The sequence below is a fragment of the Bombus pyrosoma genome, linkage group LG5, assembly GCF_014825855.1.
Source record: "Bombus pyrosoma isolate SC7728 linkage group LG5, ASM1482585v1, whole genome shotgun sequence".
NCBI lineage: Eukaryota > Metazoa > Arthropoda > Insecta > Hymenoptera > Apidae > Bombus > Bombus pyrosoma.
In genome coordinates, this window is record NC_057774.1 from 6360316 (window position 1) to 6379352 (window position 19037).

Below are 19037 nucleotides of genomic sequence, written 5' to 3' on the forward strand. Positions count from 1 at the left end.
TTATATTCGGTGATTATAATAAAATAGTTATACATAGCGATTGTTTTCTTACAATATTTTATTTATAGTAAATGCAGTAAGCTGACTAGTAAATTTTACAAATCACAGGTAGGAAGGGAGTGTTGCATACGCAACACGGAGGTATGTAATAACAATTTCCTTTTTTATATATACATCTGCTAATTTCACCGTTCCCGACGACTTTTACTATTGTTTAAATTCAACATCCCTCTTTAATTAAAGTTTACAAGTAATTACGCTCTGAACTTTTTAACAAACTTACTGCATAAGATTCAAAGACAAATGTCATTAATTGGAAAGAAAAAATTTTTGATATTTTACGCATGAATTGATATCTATATCTTCTTCAAAAACTTTTCAGTCACGCACTGTATTACAACATAATAAATATTTCGCATTTACGAATACAGAAAGCATTTGGCATAACAGATTGTGAACATTTAAGTACAAGAACGATACGTTAAGTATATGTATATATTTGCTAATATAATTATAAGCTTCCTAACATTTCGTGCCTTCCCTCGATCTGTGTAAATGTAACTTCGATATACTCTCCGTTTGCTAGGATTGTATACTTATCGCTAGCCGCTTTACGAAATCAAAAAACATTTAAAACATACATGAACACTATAAAGTTATTTTTTTCATGTTTTTTCATTCAAACAATCGTGACTAATATTAATCTTAAAAAATAAGTGAAATTGTTGTGCATTTTTATTTTACACGACTGACGTTTCAAACACATAAAGCACGTCTATTTAAATAAAACTGCTGACAATATAAAAAATACATTACGGTTGTAAAGAAAAGATATGTTTACAAAATAATGGCAGTACGTACCACTTCTTGTGATAATCTTGACTTACGATATCAATGTTTTATACATTTAGGATGGACGCAAATAACGGACATTGAACCGATATGCTAGAGTATTTTTTTGCAAAACATCCCGCTTATATTATGACACAAGGTGTAGATATAAATTCGGGCAATGAAACGTGATGTGTAGCGTGTATATAAAAAAATAATATTGTATGAATTAAAAAATAATGTCTCTTCAGTTGATATAAATACATATATTAATTGTTCGAATTAACAATAGATATCTATACGAAATATTTCTACTAAACTTATGCAAATAACGCATACGTTACACTATAAATGAAAGTTAATGCGAAAAGTGTGAAATTCAACGGGACAAAACGAAATGAATATGGTCAACACGCATTTAGAACCACATTTTTAAGCCTACTCGTTGTATGTTTAGGTGGATGCGTTAAACTTCAAAACATAAACTGATAACGTACCGTTTAACTGATTATAACGTGTCCGGCTACGAATACAATTATGCAATAACAATATTCTTCGCTGCTACAATGAACAATAGCTTTCTTTGTGCTTAGTAAGGGATAACATTAAGACTTTCGTCTCATGTGAGATCAACCCACTGCGATAACATGTTATACATAACATTGAATGCCATTGAGTAAAAGATACTGCGCTCAACTGATACTTATGCCGTCATATGCGATTATATCACAGCAAATGAGTTGAATATATGTGTACCAGGATTTCCTATTTTGATTTAATAACGCAACTGGAAAGATACAATTTTGTTCCGTTTTTTTTTCGCGTGCAATGGTAGAAAGCTTGTAAAATGCAAATGACATTATATTTCTTGGAAGAATAAGCTGTAAATCCTTGTTTAAATACTGACGGCATTATATGGATGGATAAGACCTATACGATTTTAATCTAATGGATTGGTACCTGCCAATCGTGTCGCCCAACATTTCCCATTTTTCATTTAGTAACCACAATCATAAAAGCTGTGGCACATGTCTCTTTCAAACTGAATGCATGTAACTTAATATTATCAGGCGTATTACCGAGTCACGACTAAAAATCATTGTACAATTAGGTGTATACTGTACATATACATGTATACCGTATATGTACTATTTCTATACAAATATGTCTGTATCTTATAACGAGCCTAGTTTTAATTTATTAATCATTTGTTCTTATTGCACTTTGAAAAATTGATCTCGAAAAAATTCTTAAACCGATTTTCTTTCCTAAGCTATATACTCGCAAAAATTCAATTCGTTGAATGTTTGTATGTAATTTTTTTAACTACTATATTTTACGTCTATCTCTAGATCTTTTATGGACGAATTTAGACTGTCGAACAAAATGCTAAATAAGATTACAATGAAAAACACATGCTAATTTTTTATGCGTCTGCCTTCAACTTGGCTAGACAGAAGGAGGCATCTAATATAAGCTGATACAAATAAATATGTTTATTTTAATTGAAAAAAAATATAATTTAGATAGGAACATCTTTGATAAAATTGTTAAGAATGATAGTTAATTATTAAGATACCGTCTAAATTTCTGATAAAAGATATATATTTTAATTAAATGAAATTAAGTGTTAAATCGATCTGTATAAAGTTATATATTCAAATGATTAATATATAATGGTAAAATAAGCATGTCAAACTGAATATTTTTGTAAAAGTTGTAAAAGATTATTCACGATCAATAAATTTGATATTTTATTTTAAGAAGTAAACATTAATTGCCTGTTACGTAGGCCGATAACGTGAACGTCCTTAAAATTTATTAATTGAATTATTTATTCTTTAAAATTTCTGTTGTATCTTAAAACGATTCAATTTTAATTGGCCACGTGTTTTATACGATAAAACTCGCAAAACCTAAATCCGTGAGCGTTTCCTTTATTTTAAGATCATTCCCTATCTAGCTTCGAATCTTTGATGCTAAAGACTAGTTTTAAGGTAAAATTGTTATGTAAGAATATGAAATCGATTAGAGAGGCCAAGAAAACTTCTTCAAGAAGGTTCGGGATATTATTCGTTGGAAGTATCGTATAACGGACTTTTTCTTTCTTCTACTTTATAATAGGTAAGCGAATATTAAAGCACTTTTCAAGCGTACCCAAAATATTAGTTTTATGATGATTTTCTGTGCTATATTTATATGGGAAACGTTAAGATTATATATACGTGGATGATTGTCCACTTGTACTGGGAAGTCCTAGAGTAGCCGTACATAGTACTTTTAACGAACAGACGTATCTATAACAAATATTCACACATTGTACAGCTAGGTACGCGCAGCTTTTATAGGCCTAGTAATTGATGACTGATTACATTTGCATTGTTCGCTAGTTGCAGCGTTAGAATATACGCGAGACGTAATGTGGGGTAAAGAACCCAATAAATTAGGACCAGGTAGACTTCCTGCGAAACCGCTTCTTCCCAAAAAACTGTGAGCGCACTTGTATAGCCTCGTTTGTAGAATTAATATATCATCGAGATCTTGTTCGCTATTTAATAATTAGATTGCACGTTAGACAGTATCGCATATTAATAATTAACGATATAAATGAGATAAAAGAAACTAACTACGAACTTACCTTGCCGCGACTAAAAACTTTTGGAAAAGTCGATTCGGAACAGTACGTGGACGGTCAACTGTATCCGCGTAAAGATCTGTCTCTCGATTGTATAAATGTAAAAAGTCTGAGAGTTGTTTAGCCGTGACAGCAGCACGATCTTTATCACTCAATTTACTACTTGGTAACTATATAGAGAGAAGTAATTGAATTATAATATATAAAATTCTAAGCAATATACTTACACGACGTACCGTAAAAAAAAATGGGGTCCTTAAATTACTAGCCGACTGTTGAAGAAATTTCATCACAAGATCGCAGCATGTTGGATCCGCATTAGGCTGTGATATTTTACGTAATATATGTCCTAAGTATAAACCGAAGGCCTTCCTAGCTTCTCCAGGACTGAAAAATTTCGTTAATTATGTAATACATTATGAGTTTGCAAACTCTACGATATCGATCATATATATAACTTGATGATCATATAGCCAACCTAAGTTTATTTCCTTCGTGCATAGATTGCACCACCTGGCTCTTATACTTATGTTTATCTATATCGATATTCTCTTTACTACTACCACGATCTAAGCTTTGTTTGTGCCCTTTTACCAAAGCTCTCTCATATCTTTCGTATCTATAATGTATATAGGAATTGTATATTATTATTTAACGATAGGTTTCTGAATTTTTTATTATTTTCACAAAAATACCTAGACAATCTGTCCAATGTAACCTCGGGAATGATAAAGTCAGTAGTACGACTAGCAGCGGGAAATAATTGTTCGTGTAACATTAAATTATGATTCGTATTAATTTGATGTGGAACTCTGCCTGGACCCAAAGGATCCGAAGCTATTGGTATACCCGTGGTTGGATCTGAAGATACAAAATAATATTTAATGCGATATTAATCAAAATAAAACTCATAAAAATATTGCTTTCAAATATTTACCTAAATATTGTGAGTACATCTCCCACGATTTTGGACTAGGAAATATGCGAACGAATCCTCCTCGTCGATCGAATTGAGCTTTCGCCGATGCTACTATTCGTTGCTGTTCGGACGTTAATCCTGATTTATTGATATTGCTTTTACTGCTGTTCTTTTTTCTTTGTGATAATGTTTCGGCTGAATGTACTCTCCTACACTGTAACCAAATAAAATCCTCGATTGATGACTCATAACACTCGAATATTCAGTCAAGAACTCACGATATAGAACTTACGTTAACTATTCTTTTAGTAGAAGTCACTGTGGATCGGTTCAGGTGCGTGCTTTGCGGTCGTAACATTGGATCGATCGCAGGTATACCAACCAGAGTAAGTAAATCGGCTATCAAAGCCGATTTCAATCTAACATCGAGCGGAGAATCGCATCCCAATGATGGCGTTAAATTCACTTCCAGTAACCATGGTTTCAACGTGTCATCGATTAAAATATCAAATCCAAATAGTTCTAGAACAGCAATAAACAATATTTATTGGAATGTCCTAGTCTATATCCTATTTTATATTCGACGAAGTAATAATTACCGAAACAAGCTTCCGGATGTTTGACAAATTGCTTGACTCCGCTGACGATTCCAGAGGCAGTCGCAAGAATCGATTTTATGATAATATCCTCTATGCGTTGCATCAGCAATTCCGTGTCTTGTCCCATTGAACGTAGATGTCTGAGTAACGCCGACAAAGTCCACTTATGGCCTACATCCTCCGCATCTGGATCTTCGCTCCTACAAGACGATTTAGAATAACGGAGTAATTCTCGTTCAGGCGGGATGTCTACAGTGGTGAAAACGGTTCTGCTTACTTTACGTAATCCACGTGGAATTTGTTGATGCTATAGTTGCACAAATGCATGCAGGGGTTCCAGATATACTGGTTGCCACCGTCGTACTTCACCGTGGCGAATCTCACTAAGCCCTCCTCGTACAGGTAGATCAACAGTGGATCGTAATTCGTCACGGCTACGTACAGCCGTAAGTCACATTTGTGCCCGTCGACTAGAAGCGGATTATTTATGTACTGCGCAACGATCACAGATTCGTCCGTAAGAATCTTTTCAGGCTGCAAGTACAGAACGTGCACGAAAATCAATTCTTCCATATATACGTATGTAGACAATATATTATGCATAGTAAATATACGGAAAGAAAGGTAACTACGCCTTTATTCTCAAAGTTGATTCTACGATGAAATAGAGTATGTAATGACGCTTGGTAATAGGAGCCTTCTTATCACAATATTTTAAGTACGACGGTGTGCGAAAACAAGCATGCGGGTGCAGGCCACGTTATCTATATTCAGAGCTAGAAATTATGATGCTCACGCTGTTAACAATATAAATGCCACGTCCGCGGGAACTGGCTTTTGGCTTGACAATCCAGGGCCCGCGGTACCTGAAATGCGCCGTAAGTAATTCCCTCGATTCGCTAGGCAGCAGAAACGTTTGCGGTATAAAGTCCAGATTCCGTAGACCCTTGCTGCGTTGCATCGCTTCTATGTTCTTGTACAGTCGATCCTTGCGGGTTATCTCGTACGACCTACGACAGAGATTAAAAAAAATTGATTTAATTCGTACAGCTAAACAACTAATCGTAACGGCTAATAAGGAAGCAGCTCTACTCTGTAATTTAGTAATTTGTATAAACCAAATGAATCAACTCAAGCTCTATGAAAATCAAATCGCTTTGTGAAACGCTATGCTATAAATTCATAGTCAACTAACATTCCTAGCGACAAAATTTTGCATTTTTTAGTATGAAACCTATACCTTTTCTTCTTTTCCAATAAATACAGTTTAAATATTGGATAAAATATTATGCTTCCTTATTGCTGCACAGCCTCCGATTCTTTTTGATCGACGATGCAGTTATTATTTTCAGCAACGCATCCCATGATAAATATACAATGTGTTTCTTTATTCTCGACAAAGCTTGATTTATTCCATCGAGTGATCCAGAACTGTTCGAGTTCCCTGGAGCTGTGTGTTTATTTTCCCGCCCAAACGCCGATCAGTTTTACGTACCTTGGGAAATGGTTCACTTTCTGGTGGGGCATTAAATTCCGTAAAATGTCCGGCTTCGGGTGATTCCCCATCCACAGTATGTTAAAATCCATCTCGTTCATAGGAACCTGGAAAAATGTATACCAATGAACACTTTAATCCACACCTTTTACGACAATCATTTTTTTCCCCCCCTATTTTACGATCCTATGTACGAGAAACATCACCGGAAACGAATGGCAAAACTTCTTTCTTCTGTTTCGTAAACACTTCTCGAATTAAATTTAACGAAACGTGGAAGCATTTCCTACGATCACGCTGGCATTTTTAATATTCGTTCCGCATTGTCATTCGCACGTATTCTCATCGTCGACCTTGCGGTCACTTTTCGTAGGGACAATATGCGTGCATCTACGTGGATAAAATACTAATTACCATGGTGTATATGACGACGTGATAAGAGCGAGTCACGGTTACGGTAGTATTCGAGAGACCATGGTCTTTGTTATAATCGTACTTTCGTTTTTATTTTTTACTCGGCTTATTTTTCCTTCGCTCGAGATGGATGCGATTAACATGCCCATCTACGGACGATATAACAGTAACTGAAAAGAACGAATTAAGCGTCTTTCTGCCAGGAAGAGGTGATTCGTCGATGTAAGATAGGAAAGAACGGAGAAAGAAGAAGAAAAGGAAAACATAAAAGTACCGATTTTAAGATTACTACAGCTATTCATTTTTTAGTTTATGAAACGAATCGTATTATGTAAATTTTCCTCGCGTGATTCATCGCCAGTTAAAGAGAAGAGGATAGACACCCAAGACAATTTAGCCAGGTTTGCGAATTTCCAACGTTCATTCTAAGCGATAGGACACCGACGAGATAAAAATGCTATTATTTCTAAATATCAGCGATATTCGTTTTTCACGGCTGTAAATCCACATGTGAATACCCAAATGAATCACCGGTGTTTTCCGTGTTGTAGCTGGAAACTTTACCCCGTCGAATCGCGTCTCTAAATTTTAATCATTCTCCAAATAATGAGTCAATCGAGTAGAATATTCCTCAACGATAATCGTCGCTATCTTTCGACACGGCGAACGATCGAACAACTTCCTGGTCTTTCCGGCACAATTGCGTTGCATCGTGTGAAAATGAGTAAATTAAACGTACACGTGTCGGGACGGCAACCTGTCCGAATTGGAGCAGTGCCTAGACTTTTTACGACAGTAATTCATGCAAATAAGTGGAATCTCAGCGACAGCCTTGCGCATTACCATCGTGACTTGGCAATGGCGGTTAATGGGATGACTTCCTTTTAAAACGGTCAGGTATACACACATATAGGGTGTATCATTGATTTTCACGTAGTAGAAAGTTTCGCACCGGTATTCGCACAGTCTACGTGCAATGTCATGGCGCCACGCTCATTTGCGTATGATGACCTAAGCTCAATAAGAAACATCGACGATCGCGAACACGTGATCTAACACAAATGTAGATCATATCAATTGACTCTAATGAAGATCGACCTCATCGTAATTCGATACCATCCTCTTCGAGTCGTTCTCTAACCGCGAGCCCGGGTTCCAATAAAGTTTGACGCAATCGTTGCTGCCATAAAATCCTCGGACACGCCAATCCCTCGATCGTTTGCCAATCGTCGACGCAATGAAAAAAGGTAAAACGTTTGACGCGCCACTCGTGTAAAATGTAAGGCTATATAGGTCATTGCGGACGCGCGTTCTGACGAACTCAATATGCCCGAGCAATCAGAAATTCTAACGAGCATCGACCATCGGACGTATCACACGTTATAACGTACATCCACCGTAACCGTAGTCCAATGCTAAGGGCAACTGCTCCAGATTTAGCGATGCACAAGGATCGAGCAAGAGATAAGAGGATAAGACGATCATTAATTATATTCGCACGATTCCAAGTTAGATCACGGATACAGACACAAATTACAAAGTCCGCTAGGAAGAATACAAAGAAGGGTTTGGATAGGCTTCCCTATAGACTACGTGACCATAGTCACGTCGGTCAGACTCATTGACTTTTCATTTATCGACGCTGTCTCTACGTCTTTACTCTTTTATCGCGGTATAATGAATTTGCTTTCGTATTACGAACGCAGAGGAAATAGGATCGTTAAGCGACCGAAACACTCTGCATGCGAAGCATTCCACGGTGAATCCTCTCCTCTCGCGATATGTGATGTTTGAAACGCGACACCGAAAATACATCGTCGAACTTGAGTTAAACGCTCGGTGCCGATGAACCCCATAACGTTCCGCGAACAAAGCCACTGGAACTTTTATAAAGACCGCAGCTCACCGGTGTATCCTTCGGTGAACGAAAAAGTCGCTGTCGAATGAAAACGTGTGCAGTGTGTCTAGCAAAGGAAACGATCAGCCAGGAACAAACTCGAGGCGTTCAACGCGAATGGTACCTCTCAAGGACCGTATTCTCCTCTCGATTCGAAGGTCTCTGTCCCCAGTCACCGAGAGAGTCTCGGTTTCAATAACGTCCATTCCGATTGATGTCGAGGATCTATCGGAAGGAACCGTCGACTTGTAAGGCAATCGTGAACAATGCGGAAATTTAGGAAATCCGCCGGTCAGGGACGTGGTGGTACACGTTGTATACGTCTTCTACGAGGCGTCGGGTGGTGGACATTGAGGACCGGTTAGCTTTTCAGTCACGGACCTTCCGAGGCGACGCGTGACCCTCAAACCTTATCCCACCAGATCTGCCCGTGTCCTCACCTGTTGTCCGCCATAATCGCTGCACGAATATACCCGACGATGAAATATACCGAGAGCCTGGGGATCATTATACTACCGTCTCACCGCCGCCGTTTATGATTCTCGTGAACCGTCCTCCGCTTCCCTCTAGTTCCTTTTTTTTTCTTCCTCTTTTCATCTTCTCGCATCTCTTCGACATTGTTTCCCCTCGATGCCGGCCTCGAGGCTATCCTGTTTTTAGGCCCCGACCAGGCCAGGCCTAGACGACAATTTTAGAATTGTCGGCCGACACGTTGATGGGCTTCGGCTTCGCGAACTTGAAACGTCGAACGAGCAGATTGGCAAATTAATTTGCACCGAGAAAATAACGCAGATATATTAGAATAGTACGACGATAATAGAGCTCTGATGCGGTACAACCTTCTTTATACCGTTGGTGCTCGACTTGGAGTATACGAATTCGTAGCCGAGTTCCAATTACTCTGAACCGAGACTTTGAGCGTAAATTCAGTTATACGACGAAATTGTTTTTGTTGATGGTGATCTAGAAACAACCGCGCAACTTCAACTTTTTCAACGTCAGCTTCTATTAGTCGAACTATGCAGCAAGAAGAACCGGAGGAGATAGTTGCAGAAGCTCTATGTATCATCGAAATTACTCGGCTATCTCGACCGATTTGTTCTGTATCTGCTGGAATAAATACTCTACATCTAATCGTACGAAATTAGTCAAGTTATCGTGCCGATGACTAACACATATAATTCCTACTGGCAACGATTCGAAGCGAGAGTGGCACGAGTCGAGAGCAACATTCTTCGCTCCTGACTTTGCTCGTTTTTTTGCTGCCTCGTCATCAAGAGAATCTTGAGTGGTCCGATGGCGATCTGCGTCGCGGGATACCCTGTTGACGAGTGTCGCAATCACGCGAGAAAAATGAGGTCCATGGACTACAAGGCGAAACGTAATTGGCCCAGGGAAAAATTCAGTCGGTTCGCCATACGGAAACACTTTGTGACGTCGACGTGGAGAGCGTTTAAACCGCCGCGTCAGGCGTTTAAGGAGACGTTAATTAGAACGAAGCGACGAAGAGACGAGCGAGCTCGTTGTAGACACCGTTGCGTCGTCTTTCATCCTGTCTTCCTCCTTTTTCTCTAACTGCTCCCGAAGCGTGCGAGGTTTGCTTTCACCTCGTATCGATCGGCCACGATCCCTCGTAATTGCTCGAGAACCATGAACGCGACACCGTAAACTACTCCGGTTTTACGGCGCAGATCTTTTCGGACCAGCGAATCGATCAATACGGAGTGGAAAGAAGACGAGCGCGAGTCGGTGAAATTAAAGCGAGAACCGCCAAATTTGGCAAAAAGGCTAGAGAAATTGAACGAATTTCTAATGTTTCTTGGAATCAAATTTTCTTTAAAGAACAAAGCCTTTTCTTATGATCTTCTACAAATGCGTAAACACTCGTAGTTTACTTCTAATTTTCTGTGACGAACCTGAATAAGAATATATTTGCAAATTATAATTGTCCATAATTCTAGTGTCAGACTAGAGCTCAATTCTAATATCGAAGGGACTTTGAGGTAAAAGAAGGAAACCGTGTTTACGCCTTAAATAGATGTCATTGATGTTGATTTACGAGTTCGTAGACGATGACTAATCAATGGCTACGACGTTAACATCGAAGGTGAGAAGATTCATCTGGAAGATTCTATTAAACCGACCGACGAAAGGTATTGAAACAGAAGATGGGACGAACGTGTGCAACAAGAAGACAACATTCGGTCGCGCTTTACCTCGTCGCTTTAACGTGTCGCTTTTACGTGAGCCACATATTGCGTTACCGATCAAGGATAACGAGCTTATACGTAGTTCGAGGAGAGAGAGAGAGAGAGAGAGAGAGACGTTGGAATTATCGTCTCTTCTCGTCTTTCTCATTTCCATTTGAAAGAATCGTATAATGTAAACGCTTTATTGGAAGATCGAGAAAAACTGATTAGGATTTTCCAGCCTCAGTCCGCTGCCTCACTCCTGGAGAATCAGGTACCTAAGTAAATTCAGGGGAATAACAGAGTATAGAGAACGCAAAAAGACACGAGAAACTTCGGTCCCTTCGAGAATGTAAACAGACGAAAATAGAGTGGAAGCTCGCGAGGGCCAGAAAGACCTCGCTGCCAAATCCCGAAATAGTCGAATAATTCTCGAGCTTTTGAGCCCTGGTATATCGAGATGCCCTATAACCTCGATATGCCAAAAATATTTCAATGGCACCTGAGTTTTCCAGGCCAGAATAATACTCAGTCGACAACGGTCCTCAGATTCGCGAGGTACCACCGACCTCGTGCTTTTCAGCTTCGAGATAAATTTTTAAGATAAACTTTTGTTCCATTCGGTTAACGTAGCTTCAAGGGGTTTAACATTTGGTTTTCAACGATTCGAAAGGCGTTCGAAGGCGCTTCAAATGTAAATAACTTCTCTCTTTGCGTAATTTATACCGTGAAGCTACCAAAGTTGCAGTATCATGTAGATGGTATCATTGTCTCGGTTATTGCGAAGAAAAGGCAAGAATGTGTTTTCAGGCACACGTATTACAGCTGATAAGCAATTGATACAGATCGATTAAATTACGAGACGATGTTCTGGAGCTTCGGTGACATGGACACGCGTGTAATGCTTTGAGAGGAGCGTACGGGACGAGACCGCCCGATGACCCCGCAACGCAGAGGCGAATGACTGACAATTAACGCGCTTACCAACCGCCAACTATGAATCGTTAATCGCTACGAATTCGCAAACTATCGACGCGAAGAATAAAAAAGAAAATCCTCTCTTTCTCCATAAATGACTACAAATAAATATCCTCTCTCTTCTCTGTCTACAAGTAGAGATCAAACGCTTACAGAAACCTTCTACTACCATATTACGAATGACGTGCAAAATATTTTGAATTTTCAAATTTCACCGATATAGTCACGATAGCCGTATTTCATAACGGTGCTAATGAAATTTCAAATTATTTCCAATAACACACATAACACATACATAAGACTTTTCTGGAAGTGTCTTAACACATCTTACGAGTCACTCATCAATTTCAATTGATGAAATCCAACAGGTCAAAGGTTCTACGCATACGACTCCCCAGAGAGGTTCGAAGAGGTTCGAAGAGGGTCAGAACAGCGAAACGACGTGCTTCTCTCCAGGAAACTGGTGTTTTTCACGATAACGTGTAGCATATCGGAGCGCGTAATGCTGACCGTCACGAGATATCCTGTAATCGCGGTTCGGAGTGTCGGTAAATAAATAAAGTAGCATATTTTAAGGCAACTCTCGGACGATGGGGAACCGGAGAGCTAGCGGCTCGGCCACTCGGCCCCAGAATGGACGAGAGAGAAGCGTATCGTTGCGCCGTGAGCATGGTGTGGGCAAGCGGAAAGCCGGACGACGAGGTCGCGAGCCGAGCCGAGCCGAGTCCGTCTCAGCCATCAGACGCATGCGATTTCGTGGCGGCGGTAGTCTAGCACGAGCCGCCGCTCAGGAGACACCCGTAGGGGACTTGCTTGTTTCAAGGTAGGCACCTGACGCCACGTTTCTTTTCTCTTTCTTTCTTCTTTTCTCTTTCTTTTTCTCTTCTTCTGTAATTTCTCCGTAATCGCTCGTTGATCCTTCCAATTATTAACTCGTCAAATAGTCTCCGTCTCGTTTATCCGCTATCATCCTCGGGCGTGATTTTCAGTTTGTTTCGCGGAAATTAAAGGTCCATTTTCACGATGCATCATGGAAGCGAGGGATAAACAAAGAATTACGATCGATACTTCGCAGCTCGGACCTATCTACCTGCTATCTTCCTCGAATTATGGTATTTCGAGGGCGATGAGCACGCTTGCGCTGTCCGATACCGTTGCGAGCAAGACGTTCCGCTCTTTTGCTCGTCTTCCTTTTATCATTTTTTATCCGACTTTTTACTCATCCTGGTATCCGGTTAAGTTTGGGTTCGGTTTGAAGCCAGGTAAAGGAATTAAGAGAATTACCGAGAAGCATCGTTAATCGAAGGAAAGGGCAACCTATGCCGGAAAGTTTTTGAAGCTGCCTTTAGAAGCCTCGTGCACGCGCTTGTTCGATTCTTCACTGAATTCATTTGAATCGGTTGAATCGGGAAATGGGAATAGGTTCATCGAGGTTTCGATCGAAAGACATTCGTTTAAAGAGAACGCGCGACTTATCTTTTTCCTGATACAAGAGAGTCGAGTTTGGTCAGAAAGAAAGGTCCGTTGCTGAAAGAGTTTGAAAGTTTTGTTTGGATCGTAGAATCCTCGTTGACGTAGCGACACGTGGGTCGCATACAGTCGAGTAAGGCCCACTATTCACGAAGCATCGCTTCATAGACGCGTATTAGACACGTTGATGCTAACAGTACGTTTCGATGGAACAGCGGTCACTGTAAAGTAACGTGCACCTGTCCACGATACAGCGAATCGTTTTCGTCATGACGACTGATGTTAACATTGCCAACAGCGAGGCATACGTTGCAGCTGTAAACGAATGTAGTGATATGGGATGAAAGCATTTTCCACATCGCCTGACATTTTAATAACGAGACAAAGTGCAACTTCCTGTACGCTTCGTAGACTGAACACAGAACCGGCGTAAACGTATCGTCACGTTTAATAAACTACGCTTACGCTTCTATGAAGCGACGCTTTGTGGATAGTGGACCTAATAACTGCTCAATTAGTAACGCATGTAACTATGTCTCGACAGATCGAAGAACGTTGTATCGAAAGATAAAATACAGATAAGCGAAGATCGTAGTTGTTAATTAACCGAATCGATCAAGTAAATTTTTAATTACATAGGTACATAGTTTGAAGCGATGTAGAAACACGAGCACCGAGTGTCAAGCGTCTTAATACCGTTACTAGAAAGTAGCTTCGATTGCTTGCAAGTAGAATGAACGAAAAAAAAAAAAAATGGTCCAGTGAAAGTGTCGCAGTAGTGTGTCGGATTCGGTTGTGTTTGCCTTTATGTAACCGAACGTGTGAACGACTCACGGTGTCCGCCGCTGTTTTGCATATTGTACGGATTTCAATGTCCGCTGCGGCACGTGCATCACGCGGATTTCTAAGTCCAAATGCTCTCGCGGTTTCGCTTCTATGAACCGATTCAAAACATACTCAGGGTTTTATTAACATAACACGCGACCCGCGACGCAGTAAGAAAGATGAGATAGGATTGGATTTCAATAATTCAACTTCACCAGCTATTATCCAATCGCTATCGATCGCGATTTACATACATTTCCAGCCTATCTTTCTATCTTTCTATCTCCAGCCTAACAACATCTTTTTGCTCTATCTGCGCGAATAGGTCTAGGTCAGACAACAGCTAGGTCTAGGTCAAGTTTAAGCACGGTGTAACAGCAATTTTCACTTTCGATCTTCTTTCGTTGAATTCATTTTATTTCTCTGTCAACCGGTTATTTTCTTTCTTATAGTACGCGATATTCTGTTTTATTATCTGTTTCATGATCGTGTTAAAATAGTTATTTCGTATATTGTACGTTACGCTCCCTTTGATCTTACACGCACGAGCACGCAGATGGTTATCTGTGGCTGCTAGCGAAATTGCATTACAGTACACGAGGCGTTAGTTAATTAAGAAGAGGTCGCGCAAAACCTCGCTACTCGCGGACCGTTCTCCAACGATGTTTTCGCAATTATACCGCGCATCGATGCCACCTTTCTGTCACTCTCGCAACAGATCCTCGATACTTGGCTACGCGAGCGTCGTTTATGCATGGAATAGAAATCGATGGAAATAAGCGTGTATTAGTGCGATAAAAACAGGAAAAAGATAATCACACGACACAGTCGACGTATCACACAGGCTATAGAAATTATTTTATCGTCGATCTACTTACTACCACGAGTTTTGCGAGTTAAAACTTGGAAATCGAATTTGGATTAAACTAGTGTTCTATGTTATGCAACGTAGAAAAAAATATGACGATTCGAATGATTTATAACGGATGCCCAATAAATTATAGATTCAAACAATTTAGTCAATTACGGTTCTTTTTACGCAACCGAGAGATGACGTAGGATCAGTTAGGTAATGAATTAACGTTTTTCCTTTTATCGAAATGGAAAAAATCAATGACACATGACAGAGGCTTGAAAGTATACATATAATAACAGGGTAATGATTTATTGATAAAGAGAAAATGTATGTATGTAGCGTATCTTGCGTCGCAACATCGTTAGAATGAGACACGTTTTGAGCACGTTTCCTACTTTTCCCCGATTGATATATCGTGACATGTAGAATCATGAAGGAGAGACGAGCACGTGTAGTCTGCATATAAACGCACATTGCGTCGAACTTGGCAAGCTTAACGGAAATGTAAAATATTTTTCTTTTTTGTTAACAGATTAAAAATTCATAAAGGATTATTTCTGTTTTAATATTTAAAGATCACTTTTTAAAATGTGCAGCTACAGATCTGTTTCTCAATTTTTTAAATGTCAAGGCTTCCCTTTTTTTTTTGTCACGAGATTATTGCGTTTAAAACACATTTTTTCTTCAATGGCCTCCCCAAATTTTCTTACTGATTCCTTTCATTCGAATACAAAATTAGAAAATCATAAATCAGAGTAAAGTTACTTTCGTATTCGTTTGTTCCTTAAAGAAAAAAATAGAACAGCGTAGAAATGTCCTTTGTATTTGCAATAATATTCAGATTTATGAAAAGATACAAAATTTATTAATGAATACTTCTCGAACTCAGAATGATAATTTTAATAGACAGTAGTAAAACAATGCGGGGAAAAAGCATCGGCGCATTCTGTCACGAAAGTTCGCAAGGATAACTATTTTTATTTACTGATAATTATATAGGAAAGTTGTTTATATATAATATCCCTTTACAGTAACATTTTTCTTGATAATATAATTTTAATGTCCATAGTACTGCATAGGAACTCGTATAAAAACGAAACCGTGTTTCAAATGGAGTTAACCTCAAAATCATAACATTAATTTTATTTTTCCAACTGATCAGGGATACATAACTTTCTTTACTCAAAATCTAACAAAGATAACTTTTCATATCATGTACGCACATTTCTTTATAATTAAGTTTACTTGATTCTCTAATTCTTATAATATACTCTGCAAACATACTTCAATACATAATATAATATACAACACCAAAAGTGAAATTAATGAAAATCCCCAAAATTAATACTAAATGTAGTAAATACTATTGTGATTACATATATTATCATTACAGTATATTGACTGATATATCAAATATTACAGTGAATGAACAAGAGAAGATGCCTGGCCACCGTCAGCCTAAGTCCCTAGAGAGACTTAGTTTGGGACGTGTGTGTCAACAACTCGACGGGACGTGCCGCAGGCTGCAGGTGCTTTCACAAAAATTATCTGCTGCACAAGTATTGGCATACGCAAAGCAGACCATTAGACCTTACTACATAAATGCCTTGCCAGCACGTTTGAGGTCTCAAGTTATCGAAGGAACTTCAAAAATGTTATATGGGCCTGCATCAGACGGAACAACTTTAATTGCTGGCCCAGCCCCTTTATACTTATTAGCCCTTCTTCTTGGACACGATATAAAACAGTTGAGAGTGAATCTCTGCTGTTACTATGGATGCAGCCATCAGACATCGTTGCTAAAGCTACTTGCATCAGAAGGAATTGGACTTGAATCTTTAGAGCTGGCTCGTTCAGCTTTATTAAGATTAGACTGCAAATTATTAAGATGTGCTCTCTTAAATATGAAGAATCTGATGAGTTTAACTTTACGTAATATAGCCAGTGATGTAGTGCTTCAAGTAGTGGGAAAAGCTTGTCCAAAACTTGTACACCTGGATGTAGCTTGTTCCAGACAAGTAACAGATGTAGGATTGAAGCAATTACTGTTACAAGTAGAACTTAGAGACAAGGTGCCCCATACTGCGATGCAAGAACCTACTAGTTGGTCCCGTTTGAAAACACTGCTTTCAAAATTGAAAATGAGAAATTCTAAATCAGAGAAAAAGGAGAAGCAAGGAGTACTTTTGGAATACTACGAAAACAGGAACTTTCTCTGTGATACGCTCAGAGTACTTAATGTTGCTAACACTGCTGTAACTAGTACAGGAGTACTTCTGGCTTTGGTACATGTTCCACAGTTGGAATCTCTAGCAGAATATAGCCATATGGGAAGAGTAATGGAAGTTATGAACAAAGGACTCATTGGATTTAAAACTCCATTTAGTCTAACTCAAGCAAGAAGTTGCAGAACAACACCAGTTCGTTTAGAACTTTTAGCGCAGGCATGCCCAAGAGTTGAGAAATTACATATTTCAGAGCCTCATCATCCTCCTGAGGCTTTGAGATTATTTCCCTATGTCACTTCCTTGAGTGTGCACAGTATACCATCTCAAAGAGAATGGTTGGATGGTTTTTACGATTATCTTCGCACTAATGGTCACAATCTACGCGAACTTAATTTGAGAATAACGCAAAACGAAAATCCTATTCAAGTTGATTTAAAAGAAGTTTTTAGTAATTGTTCTAATCTTAGAACATTTACTAATGATGGATCAAACATAATTTGGACAGAAGGTGCTGACCCTCCTCCACTGAAATACTTGAAGAAAATACAATTAGGCCGTATAGTAAGTGCTGTTGCTATTACAAAACTTCTTTCATTAGCACCAGAGTTAACAGCACTACATGTTCATAGTTGTTTTGATCTCACTAATGAACACTTGGAAAAGTTATTAAGTATATCGAACAAACACAGAAATCCAAGAAAGTCTGATAAGTGTGAAAATAGTTTAGTACAAAACCTAACATGTTTTTACATATACGAGGCCAGTAAGGTATCTGCAACTACTGTGCTGAATATGTTTAAAAACTGTAAAAGACTGAGAAAGATTGGAAACTTGGCAAATTGGGGTTTGGATTGTGAAGGCGTAAGGATGTTAAGAACAACATTAACTCACACAAATTTGGATGTGGATTTATGTCCAGGAGCTCATTGGTTTTGTGGTAATTGTATCCAATAACAGATTTTTTCAAACTTCTATGTAATAAAAACAGCTTTTTAAAAATCCTGTCCATGACATAATCGGCTGCTGTTTAAATCTGTTATACTTTAATAGACTGTAAAATTGTCAGTATTAAAAATAATGTTAATAAATATAAGAAAATTTATATTTGGAAAAACGCAAATATACGTTTATTATGTAATTAAACAAATATAAACATAATCGCAACTGGTAACAGTAATTGGTCGTCTTAGCATCTTATAACAAATATATTTTTGCTTCGTTTAATAAATTCAGATTTGATTTTGTATGATTATATACTTTGTTACGATTATAAATACTAAAATAATATTCAACAATAACATACTAAATATTGAATAAAAAAACTATACTACTATCTCACGTTGCAGTAACTTACTTTATAATAATAAGATTAACAAATAAATCAAAATATATGATATGAAATATATGATTTCTTATACTATAAAATATAACTATATTATGTATTCAGTTAAAAAAGTTCCATTAAAGAAAGTAATGCCAGTAAATAAGTGACATGATAAAATATATAAAAAAAAATAAATAAATAAAATGTATTTGTCTTAAGTATAAGTTGTACTACTACTTTCGAATCGTATATTAATAATTACATAAAAATTTCGAAAAAAAGAAAGAGAAAAATTGATTTGTGTTGAATGATCCGATATATTTCGAACTTAGTACATACGTATCAAATTGCAATAAAAGATTTTTGACAAAAATATT

The 19037-nt window shown here is 38.2% G+C and overlaps 2 protein-coding genes across 8 annotated transcripts in view; one reads left to right on the forward strand and one right to left on the reverse strand.

Moving 5' to 3' along the window:
* Nucleotides 1–40: 40 nt before the first annotated feature.
* The window catches only part of LOC122567790 (tubulin polyglutamylase TTLL5), a 36145-nt gene continuing 17148 nt past the window's right edge, over nucleotides 41–19037 (reverse strand). For 3 of the 6 annotated variants that reach the window (XM_043726782.1, XM_043726781.1, XM_043726783.1), the window contains exons 5-15: nucleotides 6480–6586; nucleotides 5781–5994; nucleotides 5262–5518; nucleotides 4985–5184; nucleotides 4678–4907; nucleotides 4404–4599; nucleotides 4162–4327; nucleotides 3945–4085; nucleotides 3694–3853; nucleotides 3470–3636; nucleotides 41–3379 (exon numbers count right to left, since the gene is read on the reverse strand). In XM_043726782.1, the coding sequence (XP_043582717.1) occupies nucleotides 3157–3379; nucleotides 3470–3636; nucleotides 3694–3853; nucleotides 3945–4085; nucleotides 4162–4327; nucleotides 4404–4599; nucleotides 4678–4907; nucleotides 4985–5184; nucleotides 5262–5518; nucleotides 5781–5994; nucleotides 6480–6586 (2061 nt within the window). In that variant the 3' untranslated portion in view covers nucleotides 41–3156. Of the gene's footprint in view, nucleotides 3380–3469; nucleotides 3637–3693; nucleotides 3854–3944; nucleotides 4086–4161; nucleotides 4328–4403; nucleotides 4600–4677; nucleotides 4908–4984; nucleotides 5185–5261; nucleotides 5519–5780; nucleotides 5995–6479; nucleotides 6587–12288; nucleotides 12420–19037 lie in introns of those variants that run through there. The other 3 variants (XM_043726785.1, XM_043726786.1, XM_043726784.1) reach the window with 3 other exon arrangements.
* Nucleotides 12642–19033, forward strand: LOC122567802. 2 transcript variants are annotated; one of them, XM_043726823.1, is made up of 2 exons: nucleotides 12642–12780; nucleotides 16531–19033. In XM_043726823.1, exon 2 carries the CDS (start codon nucleotides 16548–16550, stop codon nucleotides 18288–18290), a length of 1743 nt encoding a protein of 580 aa, XP_043582758.1. In that variant the 5' UTR covers nucleotides 12642–12780; nucleotides 16531–16547; the 3' UTR covers nucleotides 18291–19033. The 2 variants fall into 2 exon arrangements, with proteins under 2 accessions (XP_043582758.1, XP_043582759.1); XM_043726824.1 differs by lacking the exon at nucleotides 12642–12780 and adding an exon at nucleotides 14183–16107.